A 22435-nucleotide genomic window follows, 5' to 3' on the forward strand; every position below is an offset into this window, starting at 1 on the left:
CTAGACCGATTCCTCCAGCCATCATTTTCTTAGTGATCCCTTCTCTATAGGTGTCAACCTCGTGTTATGTTGTTTTATACTCCACAAATAAGTGCAGTCCTTCTATGTCTGTCCCTCTCTTTCTGACTCATTTCACTTAGCATGATACTCTCCATGTCTATCCATTTATAAGCAAAGTTCATGACTTCATCTCTCCTGACAGCTGCAGAGTATTTCATTGTGTAGATGTACCAAAGTTTCTTTAACCAGTCATCTGTTCTAGGGCCTTGGGTTGTTTCCAGATTTTGGCTATTGTGAACAGTGATGCAATGGACATATAGGCACAGATGTCATTTCTACTCTACTTTTTTTCATCCTCGGGATACATTCCCAGAAGTGGTATTACAGGGTCATACAAAAGCTCAATTTCTAGTTTTTGAAGGACTGTCCTTATTTTTTTCCAGAAAGGCTGGGCTAGTTGGTATTCAGACCAACAGTGAAAGAGTGTCCCTTTTCCCCCATATCCATGCCAGCACTGGTTGCTTTTGTTCTTTTGAATGTGTTCCAGTCTCTGTAGTGTGAGATGATATCTAATTGTTGTTTTGATTTGCATCTCCCTGATAGCTAGTGATGTGGAGCATTTTTTCATGTTCCTTTTGGCCATTTGTATTTCTTTTTTGAGAAAACTTTTCATTTTTTCTCCCTTACCTCCATGCCTTCAACCTGTCACTTAAAATTGATAGTCTTGGATCTGCTGTCAGAAACTCAGTTCATTTCATTGGTCATTGTCTCTTCCCTCAAATTACTTCTTTATACTCCACATATGAGTGTGATTATCCAGTATTTATTTTTTTCCTTTTACTTAACTCACTACACATAATAATCTCTAATTCTATCCATGTTGTATCAGAATGAAAACAGATTTCATATTTCCTTATAGCTAAGTAGTATTTCATTGTGTGTATATGTTATATTTTTTATCTACTTATCTATATTTGTATACTTGTTATTTCCGGATTTTTTAATTTTTGCTCTTTAGCATGATGTTACCTGTAGGTTTGTGACACATAGAGGTCATAGAGGTAAATTCATCACAATCATGTTTTCTTGAGATTAGTTTTTCTTTCTTTCTTTCTTTTTTTTTTTTTTGTATTTTGGGTCACACTTGATGGTCCTCAGGCTTTACTCCTGGCTCTGTGCTCAATGGTCACTTCTGGAAGGGCTCAGGCTACCATATGGCATGCTGGGGATTGAACCTGGGTTGGCTACATGCAAGGCAAGTGCCCTATATGCTGTACTGTCATGCTGGTCCCATTTTGCTGAGATTTTTTTTTAGAAACTCTGATTTAAAATAACTCACCAGCACGAATCCACAAGTGAACCCCAAATGGATTTAGGATTTTGTTTTTGGGGAAGGAGTTTAGGATTCTAAAAATACATCTATTTCTTTTAGGTTCCCAGTGTTAGTAGCATAATATTTTTCACAGTGATTTCCTGCTTTTTTGTTTTAATTGACTTTTATTTCTGTGGTATCTGTTCTTACTTTTCTCTTTTGATTTCTGGTCTGATTTATTAGTTTATTTTTATTTTTCCTTTGTGAATTGTACTAAAGTTTCCTTTCTCGTTTGTTCTTTTTAAAAATCTAGCTCCTGGGTTCAATGAACTCTTAAGTGTATTTTTAGCTTTTATGTTATTCATTTGCACTCTAATGTTTATCATTGCTTTTACTTTGATTTACTTTGTGGTTCTCTTTTATTTTCTTCTAATGTTAGGTAAGCATGTTTAGTTGAACCTTTTCTTGTTTACTGATGAGTGTTTATATTGCTATGAAGTTCCCTCATAGTTTTATCTTTAACCCAATTTAGTCCCTTAAATTCCGGTAGTGCAAGTTTTCATCTTTGGTTGTCTACAGGAATCTTTATATTCACATCTGATTTCTCCTTTATTCAGTCTCATAGCTTGGTAGTATTTCATAATATTTTAAAATGTTTGCGTTTTTCTCAGTTTATATGTTGTTCTTTGTTTCTACCTTTAGAGTTTTGTGGTCTGAGAAAATACTTGGCATTTGTTTCATCCTCTTGATTCTGTGAAATATTATTTTGTGACTTAGTATGTGGTTTTTCTGGATAATGTGCACTGGAGAGGTATGTGTTTTCAATTTATTTAAGATGGAGAGCCCTGTACATGTTTGTTAAGGCCCACTCTTCTATTTATTCCTCGCTGATTTCTCCTTATTTGGGGGCAGTACCCAGAAGTGTTTGTGGAGTATTCCTGTCTGTCCTGTCTACTCAGTAGTGAACTTGGCAGTAGGGAACCACATGTGGTGTGGGGGATCAAACTACAGTCAGCTACAGTCAAGACAGGTGTCTTAACTCCTGTACTATTTTTCTGTGCCCCATACTAAAATTTTTGTTTGGTTGATCTAAGAGTAAAGGGGGGTGTTAAAATTTCTACTGCTAAAAATCAATAAAATAAAATAAATAAGTAAAATTAAGTTTCTATTACTATTAGACCCAGAGAGATAATGCATCAGGTAGGGTGCTTGCTTTGCATTGGTGGCTGGCCCCAGTTCAATCCCTAGTACACTTAAGTTTCCTTGAGTACTTCTAGAGTCCATCCCTGACCACAGAATCAGAAGTAAGTCCTGATAACCTGATGAGTTGTACTCCAACACCTTCTCCCACACCATTTTTTTTACTACTATTGCATTGCTCTTGATATATTTCTTCATGCCTCTCAGTAGTTGCTTTACATATTTTTATGCTCCTTCCTTTGGTATAGATATGCAAATTAGTGTCATCTTCCTCATGTATAGATCCTTTATATGTCTAGCTCAGTCTCATTATATTTTTTTTTAGTTTTCAGTCTCTTGATACTTGAGATCAAGTATCTCATAGATACTTGAGGCATTTTTAGGTCATTGCTTGCCTGTTTGATGGATTTTCAGCATTTACTAAGCCTGTATTTGTTGTGACAGTTCAGCAGTGTCTAATGCAAGCAACAAGTTCTGGTCTTCAACAACACAGCCACTCTGTGACTTCATTGTTGAGTTTAGACCTTTGACATTATAAGAAAATTATTTAAATAAAAGACTTTATTTTCATTTTTTATGTGAACTCTGTGTATTTGTAAAGTAGCTCTTTGTTTCTTTGGCCTTTTTAAAAACTTACCTTGTTACTTTGATATAAGCCTTTTATGTTCTGGTTAGGTCCTATTTGCCTCTTATTGTTTATATCTCTTCAGGTTGTTGTGTCTGTCTTAAGAATATTGTGGCATTTTTCTCTGATATTTTGAATTTATACTCCCTCTTAATTTTAAAACATCTTAGTTTGAGTCCATTGTACTAACCCCCTTATTATTTCCTCATTTTCTGCATAGTATCTCACAGATCCTAGGTTGGTTTCTTTGCATTTTAAGAGATCATACAGACCATAGAGAGCTGCTGTAATGACCAAGAACTTCTTTAGCTGTTGTTTATCTGTAAAGATTTGTGTCCTTCTTTATATTTTGGGTGATATCTTAGCTAGATATTCTATTTGGATGCTCATTTCACCGAATATGTTGGTGATACCATTTCTTTTGATAGATCTGCTGTAAACTTTATGGGGATTCCCCAACTTACTACAAGTAAGTTTTTTCTTTGCTTTTACTGCTCTGGATTCTGTCTTTGTTGTTGTATTTTACAATTTTGATTTCAATGCATCTTGGAGTTCTCTGGTTTTGTTTTGTTTGGGACTCTTTGAGCTTCTTAGATCTTGGCATATGACTTGACCTTCAGACTGGAAATCTTCTTACTTATATTCCACCAATTCTTCTTTCCTATTCTTTTTCCCCCTCTTCTCCAGCATTCCTATGATGCAGATAATATTTCTCTTGAAAATGTCCCATGAATTTCAGAAATTTCATTTTTTAATTTTTTCTTCTGTCCTTATTAATGTTTTTTGCATTTTATCTTCAAGAACTTAATTTCATTCCCAAGATTCTATGATTTTATTACTGAGCTTTTTTCTATTGTAATTTTTTTAAATTTACCTACTATGCTCTTTATTTTAGTGACTTTTGAACTTTCTCTTACTTTCTTTTTTCTTCTTGGCACTCATATTTATTGTTTTCACCATTTTAGTGAATTTCCTTACAAATATTATCTTGAGTACTTTCTCAGGCAGTTTGGAGAGCAATTCTGTTCTTGAGTTGAGTTTTAGGTCCTTCTGAAACTTTTTCATCTTCCAGGAGTACAGGTGAATTCTTCTGCTTCATTGTGTCTAGTGTCATGATGTGAGGGTGAAGAGCGAGTTCTTGTTTTGCACAAGTCTGTATGCTGTGTATGATTCCCATATTCGGATTTCACTCAGAGCCTGGCACAGGTTTGTTCTGGACTTCTGCTAAGGATTTGCTGCCCCAGAAAACTGTTAGTAAGTCATAGGGTCAGTAGGACCCTAAGAATGAACAGACCAGTGCTGCCACCTAGTGCTAGCAGGTGCGAGCACCTGACTATGGTACATGAACCATTTTGATAGTTCCTGAGTATCAGCACTCTGCCCAATAGTTCAGTACCTTCCAGCCCATCTATGGTCTGCAAGAGTGCCTGTATTTGCCTACACTCAGCTGCCTGTCTGGTGCAAGATAACCTGGACAGCGTTTGGGATCAGTCCTCATCTACTTCCAAATGTTCAACACTTGACAGTGTGGCTGTCAGATGGGAATGAGGAGGGTTGCAGATGACACTGTTCTCCACCCTCAATCTTCGTCTTTTGATTTTGGTAACCTTTTGAAAGACTGGCGGTTTATGCTGCTGGTGAAGTACAAAGTTTCTTGTCAGGTTTCTGTGGCCACACATGTTCAAACATAGGCACTGGACTCAATATTATAACAGGGGTCGACTTGCCCCCTTAACTGTCCCTAGGTATGACTCCAGCAGTAGTTCTCTCTCCATATCACACTTTCCCTGGGAAAGCCATTTTGGCTATATTTTGGTTTCACTCATGTTTCCCTGCAGAGAATCTGCTGTAGATGATAAATAAGCTCTCTGGGTTTGCCTATTTTTTCATGTGTTTTTATTAGAGTCCAGAGAACCCTCTCACTTACACGTTTTCTATGATTCTAGTCTCACACTATCTAATTTCCTGATTTTGTTAGGTATATTATGGTTATATAACAGGATACATTTTATGTTAATAGTTGGGCTGGAGAGATAGTACAGGAGGTTAGACACTTGTCTTGCATGTAGCTATATGGCAGCAACCCTGAGTCGAATCTGGCAATACATCTGGTGATGAGCACTGTAAGGGGTCATTCCTTAAGCACAGAATAAGGAATAGCCTCTGAGCATTGATGCATATGGTCCAATTCCACTACACGCCTTCCCTCCCCCACAAATAATTGCTCTAAAAGCATTGTTAAAGTAAAATAGGGTGGAGTTCATGCCCAATTCTATCAGCTAATCAGTGGCTGAATAAATAGCAGTACTCCTGCATTTAAAAAAAAAGTAAAATGGGCATGCTATCTTCAGCCTATTCTGAAAATGTTTCAGAAAAAAATCTATACTAACATCATTTGTAATTTCATCAGTTTGCTTGAGCGGGCCCAGTAGCGTCTCCATTTTGAGATTTATTGTTACTGTGTTTGGCATGTTGAATACGTCACGGGTAGCTTGCCAGGCTCTGCCGTGCGGGCAAGATACTCTCGGTAGCTTGCCAGGCTCTGAGAGGGGCGGAGAAATTGAACTCGGGTCAGCCATGTTGGCTGCGTCCAAGGCAAACGCCCTACCGCTGTGCTATAACTCCAGCCCATCATTTGTAATAAGAGAAATAAAATAAGAATTGGAAACTACATAAATATTTTAAATTAAAAGGTACAAATAGAAATGTTATATTTTGTATAAATTCAGATTAAGGTGAATTATTCTTTGAGTCTTTCTAAAGCACCAAGATTATTTAGTAGATAGTTTCAGTTATAAATGCATTTCCTGATGGTTTAAAACTAACTTCACTTGAAAAAAAATCTAGTACCTTCTGCTGACATGTCAACTTATAAAATAAATATTTGGAAAAGATAAGCTAATAATGTATTTGGAATGTGCTATTTAAAGCTGTGTACATTTCTTTACTCTCACTAATAATCTCAGTGTAGTATTCAGGATGTTATAGATCTTATTTCCTCGTTTTGTATTAGCCCTTGCTGATGGGAATCACTGACTTTGAAGGTTCATCACAGGAATAGGCTCCAGCATGATAGAACCTTTATCCATTAGACAGTAAGAGAATTGATGTGTTATCCAGAGTTTGAAGACATACTGATAGATATGTAGTGAGTGAAATTGCTTCCTTGAGATAATATAAAAACAAAATCTTAAAAAACCTTCCTGATGGATTTATAGAGGAGAGAAATACCATCTGATTTACAATTCTTTTTTAAACAAAATCTTCAAAAACTAGGTACTAATAACAATGTTGAGACTTAAAGCTCATTCAGAGGTTGAAGAATAATATCTCTGTGTTACAGGATGCTTAACAGAAAAGCCATGACAATGGTAACCTTATTTTGATTTTCATTTTTCTCAGAGCAGTCAAGATTAAGTCTTAAAAGATATGAGCAATAGACATAAGCTTGTGAATAGACCCTAAGCTGTAGTTGTGGTATGCTAGGTAATGGCTGTTTTAGAATTGGCAAATAACGCCAAATTTCAATAGCATCCCTTCTTTTCATAAAAATAAGGTACTCTTTTTTGTTTTTGTTTTGGGGCCACACCTGGCGGTACTCAGGGCTTACTCTTGACTCTGCACTCGGGGTTATTCCTGATGGGCTCCGGGAACTATATGGGGTGCTAGGGATTGAATCTAGGTCTACTGCCTGCAATGCAAACACCATAGCAGCTGTACTAATGCTCTGACCTAAAGTACTCTTACGCAAAGATAAACCAGTTCTTAATTTTGAAGTTAGCACTCTGATTTACAGATCTTTGTTTCAATTTAGGAGAGACATAAAGTAATTGTTATTCAAAAAATGAAACTTTTGAATACATAATTGTCGATTGAACACCAAATGATCTTTGCTATGATTTAACACTGTTCTTAGCCATCTTGGGAACTTTATATGAGTTAGTTTAACTCTGTGATGCATAGTTTCCGAGGTTATAAAATAATATCCCATTCAGCTTGCGATTTTTAACTCTAAATGGTCATGCTTTTTATTGACACAGACACAAATGGAAGTGCCACAGTCATATTGTGTTTATTTGTAAACTGTCAGCTTGAGAATAACATTAAAATGCCTCTGAGACTCATGTTTCTAATACATTTTAATTTTACTGCTAATGGTTACTTTTACTGTTCAATTTTGAGAATTTTAAAAAGCATTTATTAAACCACTTGTTTTTTTCACACTTATAAAACCCTCGTACATTTTCTAAGCAAATGCCTATTTATGCAAGAAATGGCATAATAAATGCTTAGCTTCCTGTTTGATAGCAATTATTCACCAAAACAAATGTCCAGTTGGATATTCTAAAGAAAACGCCCCAAGAAAGTTTGATTTTCTGCATTTAAAATTTCATTCATATTTTCTTTTCTAAATGTATTAAGATAAAATTTATGGAAATTCAAGACAGATGAGATCTGTAATATAATACACCGCACAGATTTTGCCATTAAGCTTTTCTTATGCTTGTCAATCTTCCCACTTCCAATACAGTCATATTCACTTAATCATTTATTTCTCTTATTGCTTTTAATTGAAAATACAATTATTTAGCAATTTTAAAATACTAGTGTTTTAAGGCACCATGATTTGCAATGTCATTCATAGTTGATTTTCAGGCATACAGCTTTTCTGACTGACTATAATGACCAGTAGCAGTTGCTTACTTGTATTTTCCTAGAAAATTATGTCCTGTTCTTTTGCACCACTATGCATGTTTACAGAATTGCACAAAGCATTCATAAAGGCTGACAATATAAACACATTTATCTATGCTAGAAAATGAGCTGTTTATCTACTTATGAGGCAAATGGGTACTGTTACATAGGGGTATGCACTCTATTCAGATGCACATTTATTTATTCAACAGCTAATTATGTAGCACCTACCTGGAAACTGTAATTTTGCTCAGTGAGTTTCTGAAAACAAACAAAACTGTGACCAAGGACATACTATTCCATGACTTTCCCATGGAATGGAGACAACAGTTAAAAGAGAGAATCTCTCTCTCTCTCTCTCTCTCTCTCTCTCTCTCTCTCTCTCTCTCTGAAAGACATGTACAGGATGCTTTGAGAAGATCAACTGTTCCTCTGAAAATAAAGTTTAAATTAGTCTAGAGTACAACTAGACTAATTTAAACTTTATTAAACAGGAATTTAGTTAAGCAAATAGCAATGGTTATAGGGGTTTTAGAAAGGCAAATAGGCTGTACAAAGGTCCTCAAGACAATGGGGAAGCAAAAAACTTAAGCTAGAATGTCTAAGGAGCAGCAGACAGATGACTGAATAGATGTATATATAATATTGACATAGACTGTATTCCAAATAAATAATTATAAATACATTATTCCTGTACATACTCTCCATCTAGAAATCAAAGCTCACAACAGATTTGACAATGTCTAGAAGTTTCAGTAGCCCTGATATGCACAGCTCATGGAAGAGGTGACCTCTGAGACTGTGTCAATCAGCAAGTACTGAGAAGGCTCCTTATCCATAAATTTTATCATCGATTTCTGGGACCTTTAGCAACACAATTTTGTCTGACTTAAACGCCACAAACTGTTAGCTGCCCCAACTTTGCCTTCTTAGTGGCAGTTAGAGTGTTATCCAGGTCTTTTGAAGGGATAATTAAACTATCTCAGTTTGGAAATCAGTAAGTGTAGAGATGGACCAGGGGAGGAAATTCTGTCTTAACCTGTCCTTTCAGCTCTCCTAAGACAGCGTCTGTCCACAGTGTTCTTAGCAGTACAGACAACTAATGCTATGAGTAAGCCAGTTTAAAGTCTATTAAGGGTCAATGGGGTCTCACAGATCATATCACATACATATTTTCTGCGTTATACTTTCACAGGGGCTGGAGTGATAGCACAGTGGGTAGGGTGTTTGCCTTGCATGCAGCCAAGATGGGCGACCCGAGTTCAATTCCTCTGCTCCTCTTGTAAAGCCCAGCAAGCTACCGAGAGTATCTGGCCAGCATGGCAAAGCCTGGCAAGCTACCTGTCACGTATTCGATATGCCAAATACAGTAACAACAAAGTCTCAAGATGAAGATGTTACTGGGCCCGCTCGAGCAAATAGATGAATAACGGGAGGACCATGACCGTGATACTCTCACAGAATCCACATTCCAAAGCTGCTGTTGAATCCATTTCCTCCATATTTCCCTCTATACCAGATTTTTGGATACACATCATACTTTAATTTCGTGAAAATACTCATTTAATTGCCTTGGTAACAAAGTTGCCATACTTCTTTTGGAATTCTAGGTACAATAAGGGTTTTATTTATCTGATTAACTTCAAGTCACAGACCAGAGGAAATCTTTTTGCTTTTTTAGTAGATATTCCTATTTTAGCACAGCGGGTAGGGGATCGCCTTACAAGCGGCCAATATGGCCGACCCGAGTTCGATTCCTCCGCCCCTCTCGGAGAGCCCGGCAAGCTACCGAGAGTATTCGATATGCCAGACACAGTAACAACAAAGTCTCCAATGGAGATGTTACTGGGCCCGCTCGAGCAAATCGACGATCAACGGGAGGGCCTTTACCTTTACCTTTTATTCCTATTTTAATATCGTTTTCCCTTAGCACCAGACTCTTTGGTATTCTACATACCACATTTTAAAATACTAGGAACAAGAGATGGAGAGATAGATATAGTGGATAGGGTGCTTGTTATGCACATAGCTGACCTGGGTTCAGTCCCATAGCAACATATTTGGTCCCTGAGAAACAGAAATGATCTCTGACATAGAGCCCAGAGTAAGCTCTGATACAATTGGTTATGGCTCAAAGCCCATTCAGTTCACCCCCTCCCCACCACCAAAAGAAACTGGGCATAGTAAAGAGAAGTGATGTGTGACTCCTGCATAACAGTGGTATCTACTGCTGAAGCTGCCTGTAATTCAGTAGGAGATACTTAGGGCACAGACTTCAACTACCAATAAAAATTTGCATGAAAATTTGCAAGTCAAACAATAGATACTAATCTTCCTATGTCTGTCCCTCTCTTTCTGACTCATTTCATACCACATGGTGCTCCTCATGTCCATCCACTTATAAGCAAATTTCATGACTTTATTTTTCCTAACAGATGCATAGTATTTCACTGAATAGATGTATCATAGTTTCTTTATCCAGTCATTTGCATTCATTTGTGGGATATAAAAAAAATAGTATGTGGCTAATATCCAAAGCCAGGAAAACATAGGTCAGGAGGATTGGTCAATGCTTGGGAGCTTGCCCCAAGTGTGTGGAGGGCGGAGGGCAATTATGATAGTGAAGGGACTAGTATGGGAATAGTAGTTGGAAATGATCACGCTGAATAAGAACTGAATGTTGAAAGGAGGGAAAAGGATATACATGGTGGTCTTTCAGTATCTGTATTGCAAACCATGAGCAATCCATGAACAAAAGGAGGGCTGGAGCGATAGCACAGCGGTAGGGCATTTGCCTTGCACGCCGCCAGCCCGGCCGAGCCAGGTTCTATTCCTCTGCCCCTCTCGGAGAGCCCGGCAAGCTACCGAGAGTATCTCTCCCGCACGGCAGAGCCTGGCAAGCTACCCGTGACGTATTCAATATGCCAACCACAGTAAAAATAAGTCTCAAAATGGAGACGTTACAGGGGCCACTCGAGCAAATCGATGAATAACGGGAGGACAGAGAAAAGGGGGAGCATGGGAGAGAGATAGAGAGAAAGAGAGAGAGAGAAGCAAAGGGGACGGGGGGTGGAGATTGGAAGGCCGAAGGGAAACTGGGGACATTGTTGTTGTGAAATGCACACTAGAAAAGGGATGGAACATTATGTGACTAAAACAAAATCATGAAGAACTTTATAACTGTGCATCTCAATGTGAATCAATATATAAATAAATAAAATTATGATAAAAATATATGCTATTCTTTCCTAGGAGAGAAAGATAAAGTAGAGTGATTTTAAAACTTTCATACTTTTTTCCTTGTAGACATAGTGGCCATTGATCTTCTTTTAGAGGAAAAAATTTCCCTGAGCTGTGCTTAAGAGCGCCTCTGGAAAGTAATGCTCTAGATTAGATGTGCATTTGCTAAATATTTCAATGATCCTAAACTATTCATTCCATGTCAACAGTTTCTATGTAACTCAAACTTTAAGCATCATCAACCATTTCAGGAACAAAATGTACCAAAAATTAGATATGTTTTACTTCTGGAGAGAGAAGTAAGATTAGAAATGAATGAAGGTGAAGATTAGGAAAAAAATGATTATGAAGACAGGATTTCACCCTATAGTTCATAAATCCTATAAGCATTGTATATTTTATATTCAATAATATATAAAAGATGTTTCGTTAAGCATATTTAATGTTTAATTGCATGACTAATTTTTTAAAATAAAGGACATGCCCTACTGAGTATATAAGAAGTAGCACCTTTACTTATCAGCAGTAATCTTGGAAAACCTCTTTTGAGTTTCCATATGCCCAATCTGTAAGAAGAAGATAACAATATTAACCTTAATTTGTGTGTGGTTTGAATACAGTGACATGTGTAAAATGCTAAGTGTAAAGCTGGAATATATTGTTCTCTTAACTGTTAATATTCTGCAACATATATTCAACACAGAAAATCATAAAACTGTCAAAATGGGGTGGTAATCATAGAGCAAGGCCATTTTGTTTATTAGTTATTCACTGATGAGAAATATAGCTTAAGTATCAATTGTTGAAATTTTTTTGTTTGACTTATATATTCATGTGGTTGATGAAGTAAATATATGATTTTCAAAGTAATCTTGAGATTATTTATATTGAGCTATAAGTAAAATGTGCAGGTTCTAACCAACTAGAAGTTATCATACAGTTGTTTTATAAAAACAGCCATATAAACATCTGGAAATACCTCAATTGAAAAAAGCACAATTTATACAAAGAAGGGAAACTTTTGTATAAAATCTCATAAAGCTGGAAGCTTAACTGAAATGACAGTGAATTTGAGAAGTCTAATTTCCAAAAGTAGTGTTATTAAACAATACTTTAAATACATAACAGTGATGTCACTATTATAAGTCCATTATAAAATATATTAAAGGAAAATGTGAAAATATATTCTTAATAAATATTAAGAAGATAGATCCAACTCTGCCAAATTTTCTGTATTTATACTCCTAGCATACAACATTTGTTTTTCATCCTACCCTCAAAATCAGGTTCTACCCTAGACATGTTTCTTTCTGGTCAAAATCTGAGGAATACTACCTTTCTCTTTGCACCTATATTTGAATGTTCACAAAAGTAACACAGATTACAAAATATATGCACCCAATCATGTTTTGTATCTTTGTAACCCTCAGTAATTTTAAAATAGTGAGTCAGATCAAATAATTTGTGGAAATAATATTCTACCAGTGTGTCTCTGGAATAGTACCAGTCACTCCTGACATAGAAATTATAGGCACATTAAAAGTACATTTATTTTTTTAATTGTTGAGTTGCAGAAAACTAAGATAAAAATATTCATAACTTTGTGGTAGCTGTGTTAATTAGAAATTATTGCGTTTTTCTTTTGCACTCATATTTATGCGTTAGCAACTCACAACTTCTGTAATCACACACATATTGACATGAAAGTATCTTTCTGTTATTTCAAAAGAGAGACTCAATAATGTTTGTAAAATGAATGGTGGGAAGGCATTATATATAAAGTTTTCTTTTTTTTAAAATTTATTTATTTATTGAATCACTGTGGGAAAGGTTACAAAGCTTTCAGGTTTAGGTCTCAGTCATGCAAATATCAAACACATTTCCCTTTACCAATACTTATTTTTTACCATGAAAAACCCCAATAAGACCCCACCCCCCACCCCTCCCAGTTCCTGTGAGGCAGATGAATTCTAGTTAACACTCTATCTGCTTTGATTAGATTCATTGTTTCATTAAAAGATTCACCACTATTATTTAGAGTTTATCCCCCCCCCCCAAATCAGACATGCTGAAAAAGCATTGTGAAGTGATTTGCTTTCTACAGCTGGGTTCAAGAATTAAATGTTGGTTTTGGATTTCTGCTATTTTACTTATTGACCCTGGAAGTATTTCTACTGAAAGTCAGATAGTTAAGAAATTGGTTTCTGTGCTCTGGAGGCGTGGCCGTGCTGGAGAGCCGCTCGTGGGGGGCAACTGGTGGCCTCGGTAGGGCGTGAAGGGTGGACCGAAACGCCCCGCTTCCCATGAGGTTTTAGTCACCCCCACACCCCCAGCTCATACCTGCTGTCCACAAGGCTCCCATGCGGCCGCCATCTTTCTTTCCAGGGAGGAAAGGGCGAATGGGGCAACACCCTTTCCCCTCCGGACAGACATGATGGCCTGGATTAACGCATAGTCCGTTCACTTTTCTGCTCCAAGCTGCCAGGTTCTGCATTAAGTCCTTGTGCTTCTGGGGCCGTGGCTGTGCTGGAGAGCCACTCGTGGGGGGCAAATGGTGACCTTGGTAGGGCATGAAGGACGGACCGGAATGCCCCCCTTCCCATGAGGTTTTAGTCGCCCCCACACCCCCGGCTCGTACCTGCTGTCCACAGGGCTCCCATGTGGCCGCCATCTTTCTTTCCAGAGGGAGGAGGGCAGAAGGGAGCAACACCCTTTCCCCTCCGGGCAGACATGATGGCCTGGATTAAGGCATAGTCCTTTCACTTTTCTGCTCCAAGCTGCTGGGTTGTGCATTAAGTCCTTGTGCTTCTGGGGCTGTGGCCGTGCTGGAGAGCCGCTCGTGGGGGGCAACTGGTGACCTCGGTAGGGCGTGAAGGACGCACCGGAACGCCCCTCCTTCCCATGAGGTTTTAGTCGCCCCCACACCCCCGGCTCATACCTGCTGTCCACAAGGCTCCACTTGCGGCCGCCATCTTTCTTTCCAGAGAAGAGAGGGCGAATGGGGCAACACCCTTTCCCCTCTGGACAGACATGATGGCCTGGATTAACGCATAGTCCATTCACTTTTCTGCTCAAAGATGCTGGGTTCTGCATTAAGTCCTTGTGCTTCTGGGGCTGTGGCCGTGCTGGAGAGCCGCTCGTGGGGGGCACCTGGTGACCTCGGTAGGGCGTGAAGGACGGACCAGAATGCCCCCCTTCACATGAGGTTTTAGTCGCCCCCACACCCCTGGCTCATACTTGCTGTCCACAAGGCTCCCATGCGGCCGCCATCTTTCTTTCCAGTGGAGAGGGCGAATGGGGTAACACCCTTTCCCCTCCGGGAAGACATGATGGCCTGGATTAACGCATAGTCCATTCACTTTTCTGCTCCAAGCTGCTGGGTTCTGCATTAAGTTCTTGTGTTTCTGGGGCTGTGGCCATGCTCCAAACTTAACTCTGATTTTCAGGGAGAAACGTTGGGTGGTTTACTTCCCATTGATCACTTTGTATATAGAGAGATGTTGTGCGGCCGCATAAGCGGCCGCGCGGTTTTGAGAAAAAGTCCTAGTTCCCGCATACCCGAGCTGTGCTTGTAGAGGCTTCTGGTCACCGGGGTTCCATCTGGGGGAGGTGGGATGCGGTACCTACCCCATCTGGGACTTCCCGATGATCTCGGCTCTTTTTGGAACTTGTTTTTTTCTTTTTCTCCGGGAGCTGTGGGTCCCACCCTCCACGTGGCCCTTCTCTTCCCTAAAGTTTTCTTTAGTGATGCTGCTTTTACTGTAAGGCTAACATCTATTTCAATTTTGTGTATGTATTTATGAAAATACTAAATATGTAAAATAATGTGATGAAATAAGAAAGTCAATGATTTCTGATTGCATCTAGCAATACATATATTAAGGTAGTTACATTATCTCTTCACCTCTATTGAAAGTGGATTTAATATGTATTAGTGGTGAATTTCAAAAGACAAGGGGCTTCACTTTGAATATTTTTACTATTAGTTTTTTGCTTATAATTTAAATATTGCCTATGCCTGCCATTTTTGCACATATCCCTCACTGATTTTGAAAGTATTGTTTGCCTTTTCATATTTTCATTAGTCTCTGTTTACCTTACTGCTTGTCCTCAAAGTATTGATATTTCTTAGATATTGTCTCCAGACTTTTCCTTCTTATTCCTTTCATATTTTCTTTAGTTTCTATTTACTTGGCTTCTGTGAGCCTGTTGTCAAAGTATTTCTAAATATGTTCTCCAGACATTTTCTTTATCCTATAAATGCAAAATTTAATCCTCATACTATAAAATCAATATCACCACTTATATTTTTTCTAGCTCTTCAGTTCCATATTATTATCTTATGTATTTCATTATCAGCATGACTTTCAGATACTTCCCACCAATATCCCTATGATACTTAATTCTATTTTGCTTATAACATTGCTTCTATATTGACAGATGTAAAAACACTCACTAATTACTTTGTTTTTTTTGTATTAGTGAGACAGCATGAGGTACAGTTGTAGACTTACAAATTTTGTGCTTGGGTTTAAATTATACAATGATCAAATCCCTGTCCCTCCACCTGTGCTCATTTCCCACCACCATGGATCCCAGTATCCCTCCCACCCTCCATCCCCCCCATCCCACCCTGACTCTGTGGCAGGGCATTCCCCTCTGTTCTCTCTTCCTCTTGGGTGTTGTGGTTTGCAAAAGAGGCATTGAGTGGCAATCATGTTTGTCTATAATCTACTTTCAACATGCTTCTCCCATCCTGGGAGGATCCTCCCAACACCCTTTATTTGGTGCTCCCTTCTCTATCTGAGCTGCCTTTTCCCCTAGCATGTGTGGCTGACCTCCAAGCCATGGAGCAAAATTCCTGGTACTAATCTGGAGTACTATGTAGCGGTTAGAAAAGATGAAGTCATGAAATTTGCATACAAGTGGTACTACATGGAAATCATGTTAAGCGAAATGAGCCAGAAAGAGAGGGATAGACATAGAAAGATCGCATTCATCAGGGGAAAATAAAGTAACAAAATAGGAGACTAACACCCAAGAATTACTGTGGTTTTGATGTTCCTTATTACCCAATAAATTATCACATTGAGTTAACTTTACCAACATGTATTTCAAACGATCTCTTGCAACTTTTTCTTCTTTCTTTATTTCTCATTTTCATCTTCACTCAAACTGACTTTCTCAAATGAAGAATTGCAGTCAAGAATTCAATCAATATTTCTTCCTTCATAGCCTTCCTCTACTAATCCACTCTTCAATGTCTAATCTCTTATTCTTCTAGATATAGGATATAGAATGAAAATAAAACAGAACAAGTTATATTGATTTCTCTATTGCCTGTATGATTAAGTTTAGATTCCTTTGCTGGATCTTTACAATTATACCCCCTAAAACTTTAAGTACTTGCAATTAAGTACTTACAATTTCTTCTGTTTTCCCTCCATATTAATGTTCCCTAAGATTCTGCAATAAGAAACAATTTTGCATTCTCACATTTGACATGTTCCTTCTCAATCTTTCAGAATTCTTGCACAAAATATTCCTTATTCTTTTTTTTTCTTTTTGGGCCACACCCAGTAATGCTCAAGGGTTACCTGGCTCTGCACTCAGGAATTACTCCTTGTGATGGTTAAGAGACCGTATGGGATGTTGAGGCTTGAACCCAGTCTGATGGGTACAAGACAAACGCCCTACCCACTGTACTATCGCTCCAATTGTCAAAGATTCCTTATTCTTAAGAGTATATCCTCTGGCTATTTCCTATCTCTTGAGCTATTAAATCTATTTCAACTCCCATATGTAAGGATTATCTATTATTTTATAACTTTTCCACCTTTTTCACTTTATGGCCTCTACAATGTTGTGTACAAAGCTGCTCCTGAGATTATTTACTTAATTGAGTCTCCTATTATATCATGAAATTCTTTGGAGACAAGGATTATGCCTCTTTCATCTGTATATTCCTACAATTTCATTTAATATAAGTAGTTACAATATACAGTTATAGTTATTTAATTAACAAATTATAATAAATCAGAGCTGTTTATGAAAGGTAAAGGTAAAGACCCTCCCGTTGTTCATCGATTTGCTCAAGCGGGCCCATTAACGTCTCCATTGGAGACTTTGTTGTTACTGTGTTTGGCATATCGAATACGTCACGAGGAGCTTGCCAGGCTCTGCCGTGTGGGCGAGATACTGGTTTCGGGAATTTTCTAAAGGTCTTTCCTTGATTTTCATGATTGATGTTCTTACATGTTGCTCAGTTCTCCTTATCTAAGTGAAAAGAAAAAAAAGAGATATTAGAAATATTTTAGACAATATTGATGACAGTTATAGTTGAAACCTGCCTTGATTCTTCTCCCAAACAAATAACAGCTTATTTGACTGTCAGAAATACAAGGTTTTTCAGATTGTGGCATCATAAGAAAATTAATTTATTGCATTTGGGGATCAGTTTAATAACAAAATTGATTTTCATCCTTCGTTAGCTAAAAAATTTGGTTTCGTTTTAATTTTTGTTTAGGTATAACAGTACTTAGAATATTTTAATGTTTCAGACGTACAATATCCCAGCATCACACTTGCAACCAGAGTCTCAGCACCCCGCTACCCTATCTCTATGTTCTCCCCGCTTTCTCACTCCACCCTGTCAGAAGATCACTTTACTCTAGCCATTGGCCATTTGTTATTCCCTTACTATGTTGCTTTCTATTATAAATGTGAGAGAGCCCATATTATAGTCATTCTTCTCTCTCTGACTCTGGTCAGAATAATATTTTCTAGTTCTACCCAGAACTGCAGGATTTTATCTGTAAAATTATTTTTTGTAACTGAGGGGTGTCTATATATCTATTTCATCTATATATTTCACAGTTTCTTTGTCTACTTATCTATTCTAGGGTATCTAGGGTACTAGGACTGTTTATAGATTTTGGCTACTGAGCATAGCAGTACAAATATTCTTTTGATTTAAAGTTTTTGAATTCTTGGAGTAAATGGCAAGCAGTAGAAAGTTAGGTTCAATAGAAACACATTATTTACTCCCTTTTGAGAACTCTCCATACTGTTTTCTATAGAGGATGAACCAGCAGCCATGCCCACCAATAGTATATGTGAGTTCCTCTTTCTTCACTCCCCCACCAGCAATACTTATTTCCAGTATTTTTAATATGTGTTTGTCTCATGGTATTAAGTGATATCTCATGATTTTGGTATTCTTTTCTCTCATTATAATTGGTGAAGTTCATTTTAAAAGTATACTTGTTAGCTACCTGTATGTCTCATTTGAGGAGATGTCTGTTGTGCTCATCTTACTATTTTTGGATTGGGTATTTTAATTATTGTTGCTAAGTTTAATGGTCTTTATAAATTTTGATGACTTTCTCTCTGTTAGGTGTGTGGTGAGCAACTATTTTCTTTAGGTCAGTAAGTTCTCTTCTTATTGTAGCTATTGCTCCTTACACAGTGTAGGCACTTTGTAATTTTACATAGTCCCATTTGTTTATTTTTGCTTCTTCTTTTTAAATGAATGTGGAGTTAATTGTAGTTTTACTGGTTAGACAATCCCTCTCCCATATATTTTGGTTTACCAATGTAACACATTTACAAATATATGCTCTTCAAAATATCATTTGCTTTAGGTTATGCAAAAGGAAGATTTTCTTTCAAGATGTCCCTCCCTCATATTATAAGCTACTCATAATATGAAATATTAACCAGTGGGATTTGAGAGATGGTATTTAAGCATGATAATAGCTAGTAATACTAATTCTTGGGCTCACCATAGATACTGTTGCCCTTTATTCTTAAACTTCAAGAGTCTGTTATTAAATTCTCACTACAGCATGTAGGAAAGATGGGCACTTATTCTCTAGAAGAGGCTAGAGAGGTGTAAATAATTTAGGCAACTTGTCTACATTATACAACTGTAAAATATTATAGCCTGGAATATTTTCAGACTATTCTGGCTCCAGTGTTTATACTCAATCACTACTACTGGTATGGTATAATTTAGTATTAAATTTCTATTCTCCATATACTACTGAGCTTTATCTGCCTTTTTAAGTCTTAGTTTCCTTTTGGATATTTTGGTTTTTCTTTCTTGAAAGCATAGCCCCCATTTCCACTTTTTTTCTTTATTTCCTGTATGCCACTGGTTAATTGCACCTTCAATCCCTCTTTGCTTTCTTCTTTGGAACAATTTCATTATTGCTTCATTATCCAGTGCACTGTGAATGCATCTCATTACATCTCCTCTCTTTGATCAACTGTTGATGTTGAGACACAAGTAATAAGCCAATAGCAAGTGCATACTTGTATCTATTATTCTTACCATTCGACTGGAAGGTAGCAATTTAATTTCAGGTACAAATCATAGAATAAAATATTGATTTATGTCTTTTATACTAAAGAATGAATATAGAAACTCTGATAAAGACAAGGATTATATAGTCAAGGAAGTACAGATTTGGTATTTGATCAATTGGTTTTATTTAAATGAAGCAAGAAGTACCTAAACAAGTAGACAGAAATCAACTCCAAAATAAAAATATCAACACTATGTTTATCAATTAATGTTATAATTTTGTATTTCCATTACAGAAAAATATTATATTTTGAAATATACCTTCTTCCGTGAATTAGTAGAACATTGGTTATTTATATTCACAATCATATAATGTTAGCTATGGAAAACCAAAAATAATACTTTTGACATTAAAACTGATCCCATAAAAAACTGCTTTTAATCATGTTAAAGATAAGTGTTAAATTACATGACTTTCTTTAAAAACAAGTCATATATATCCACGTCTTTCTTTTTCTACAAAATATTTCCCCTCAATTTTACCCATTTAAGAATTAACATTTAGTTATTGTCAAAAATAAATTGGGATAAGGCAAAGGCAACTATTTTTCTATGAATAGTCAGATATGACCTGAGTGTGATACATTTTGGAATAATATCTTGCTACGATGAATATGTTTAAGTGGGGTTTAGGTGTAAGAATTGAATAGGCTTTGACTTCTAGCAAAAATGGCTTAGTGAAAGTCTAATCTCAGGCCAAGATTTTATTCTAGCAAGAGGCCTTCAAAAACTAAGTTTCTAGAGGATACTTAACATGCAGATCTAATTTTAATGGGACCATGATTTAAAACAAAACAAAAGGAAAACCAAAATAAAACAAAAACATCTTTGGGACCGACCACTCATTTTGAAGCAAGTCCAGAAGAGCAGTGGGCTGATAAGGGTGCTGAGTGGTCACATCAGGCCAAGGGTCATGCTTGGTTCTGAATTATGAGCCAGAATTGGTTCTGTAGGGAACTGACTATAGTCCTTTATTCGAAAATACTTTCTTTCTTTCTTTCTTTCTTTCTTTCTTTCTTTCTTTCTTTCTTTCTTTCTTTCTTTCCTTCCTTCCTTCCTTTTTTTTTTTTGCTTTCCAGGTCACACCCAGCAATGCACAGAGGTTACTCCTGGCTCACACACTCAAAAATTACTCCTGGTGGTACTAGGGGGGGGGGCATACGGGATGCTGGAAATCAAATCTGGGTTGGCCGTGTGCAAGGCAAATGCCCTACCCACTGTACTATTGCTCCAGCCCCAAATATTTTCTCTTTATGAGCAATCTTAAACAATATTGGAGGTGCTTACAATAATTTAAGTGTCCTCATTAAATTACGTGCCTCAGAAATGACTTGAATCTATGTGGTTTTTATTCTCAGATACAGAAATGTAAAAACTGTTTTTGTGTTTAATTTTCAGGTTTCATCTGCCAATTTAACAAATGGTGGAAAATCAGAACTTCTAAAATCAGGAAGCAGCAAATCCACACTAAAGCACATATGGACAGAAAGCAGTAAAGACTTGTCTATCAGCCGACTCCTGTCACAGACTTTTCGTGGCAAAGAAAATGATACAGATTTAGACCTGCGCTATGATACCCCAGAACCTTATTCTGAGCAAGACCTCTGGGACTGGCTGAGGAACTCCACAGACCTTCAAGAACCTCGGCCCAGGGCCAAGCGAAGGCCCATTGTTAAGACGGGCAAGTTTAAGAAAATGTTTGGATGGGGTGATTTTCATTCCAATATCAAAACAGTGAAGCTCAACCTCTTGATAACGGGGAAAATTGTAGATCACGGCAATGGAACATTTAGTGTTTATTTCAGGCATAATTCCACCGGTCAAGGGAATGTATCTGTCAGCTTGGTGCCCCCTACGAAGATAGTGGAATTCGACTTGGCACAACAAACTGTGATTGATGCCAAAGATTCCAAGTCCTTTAACTGTCGCATTGAGTATGAAAAAGTTGACAAGGCTACCAAGAACACACTCTGCAACTATGACCCTTCAAAAACCTGTTACCAGGAGCAGACACAAAGTCATGTGTCCTGGCTCTGTTCCAAGCCCTTTAAAGTGATCTGTATTTACATTTCCTTTTATAGTACAGATTATAAACTAGTACAGAAAGTGTGTCCTGACTACAACTACCACAGTGACACCCCTTACTTCCCTTCTGGGTGAGGATGAACTTGGGGATGAGACTGAAGCCTGGAGAATTAAAGGTCATATGACAGGGCTGTTACCTCAAAGAAGAAGGTCACATCTGTTGCCTGGAATGTGTCTACACTGCTGCTCTTGTCAACCAGCTGCAAATATGCTAGTGGAAAACAATCTGATGTAATTTCTGCCCAGTCAGCTTCATCTCTCAATGTAGTTGCAAATCACCACAGATTTTAAAGCCACACTTGATGACATGCTCTCACACATAGATATATACACACACTCACATGCATTTCAGCTTGCACCTGTCATGATTCCTATTGAGAGGGCTTTCATTGTCTGACTCATAATAGTCCAGGATAAACTATCATCAAGCAAAAAGGATTAACTAGTCAGAGAATGGTTTCTAACACTTGCTGTTAAGAAATCTCTTTTGAAGTCTTGAGTACTTGGTAATCGATAATCTTCACTCATGCATTCCTATTGCTTGGAGTAGCTGTACTGGTAAATAATACTGTAGGAGTATATGCTTGTTAAAATGGAAAAAATGTGTCTCTAGAGCTCAGTATTCTTTATTTTATAAACACAACAAAGTGTAGTAATTTTTTCCCAGCATACAGTAGGCACATTCAAGGTGATAAGAGATGGCTCTCCCCTCCCCCCGCCCCCCATGGAAGGAGCCTGCTCCTGTAAAGATGAGCAAACATTTGGAATTTACATGTGGGAAGACACTGGATTACAACTTTTATCACCAATTATTGGACTTTTGCAAAATTGAGACAAGTAAAGGCCACTTAAAATGGGTTCTGATCATTATATAAGAAGGGAATTAACTGACAGACACCATGTAAGTTAA

General features: G+C 37.4%; 1 protein-coding gene across 1 annotated transcript in view; it reads left to right on the forward strand.

The window, feature by feature from the left end:
- Positions 1-22225, forward strand: part of NXPH1 (neurexophilin 1) — a 346233-nt gene extending 324008 nt beyond the window's left edge. Inside the window, exon 3 of the mRNA XM_056118027.1 lies at positions 20839-22225. Within this exon, the coding sequence (XP_055974002.1) occupies positions 20839-21600 (762 nt within the window). The 3' untranslated portion in view covers positions 21601-22225. The remainder of the gene's footprint in view (positions 1-20838) is intronic.
- Positions 22226-22435: the final 210 nt, after the last annotated feature.

Source organism: Sorex fumeus, unplaced genomic scaffold, assembly GCF_029834395.1.
Source record: "Sorex fumeus unplaced genomic scaffold, SorFum_2.1 ptg000037l, whole genome shotgun sequence".
Lineage (NCBI taxonomy): Eukaryota > Metazoa > Chordata > Mammalia > Eulipotyphla > Soricidae > Sorex > Sorex fumeus.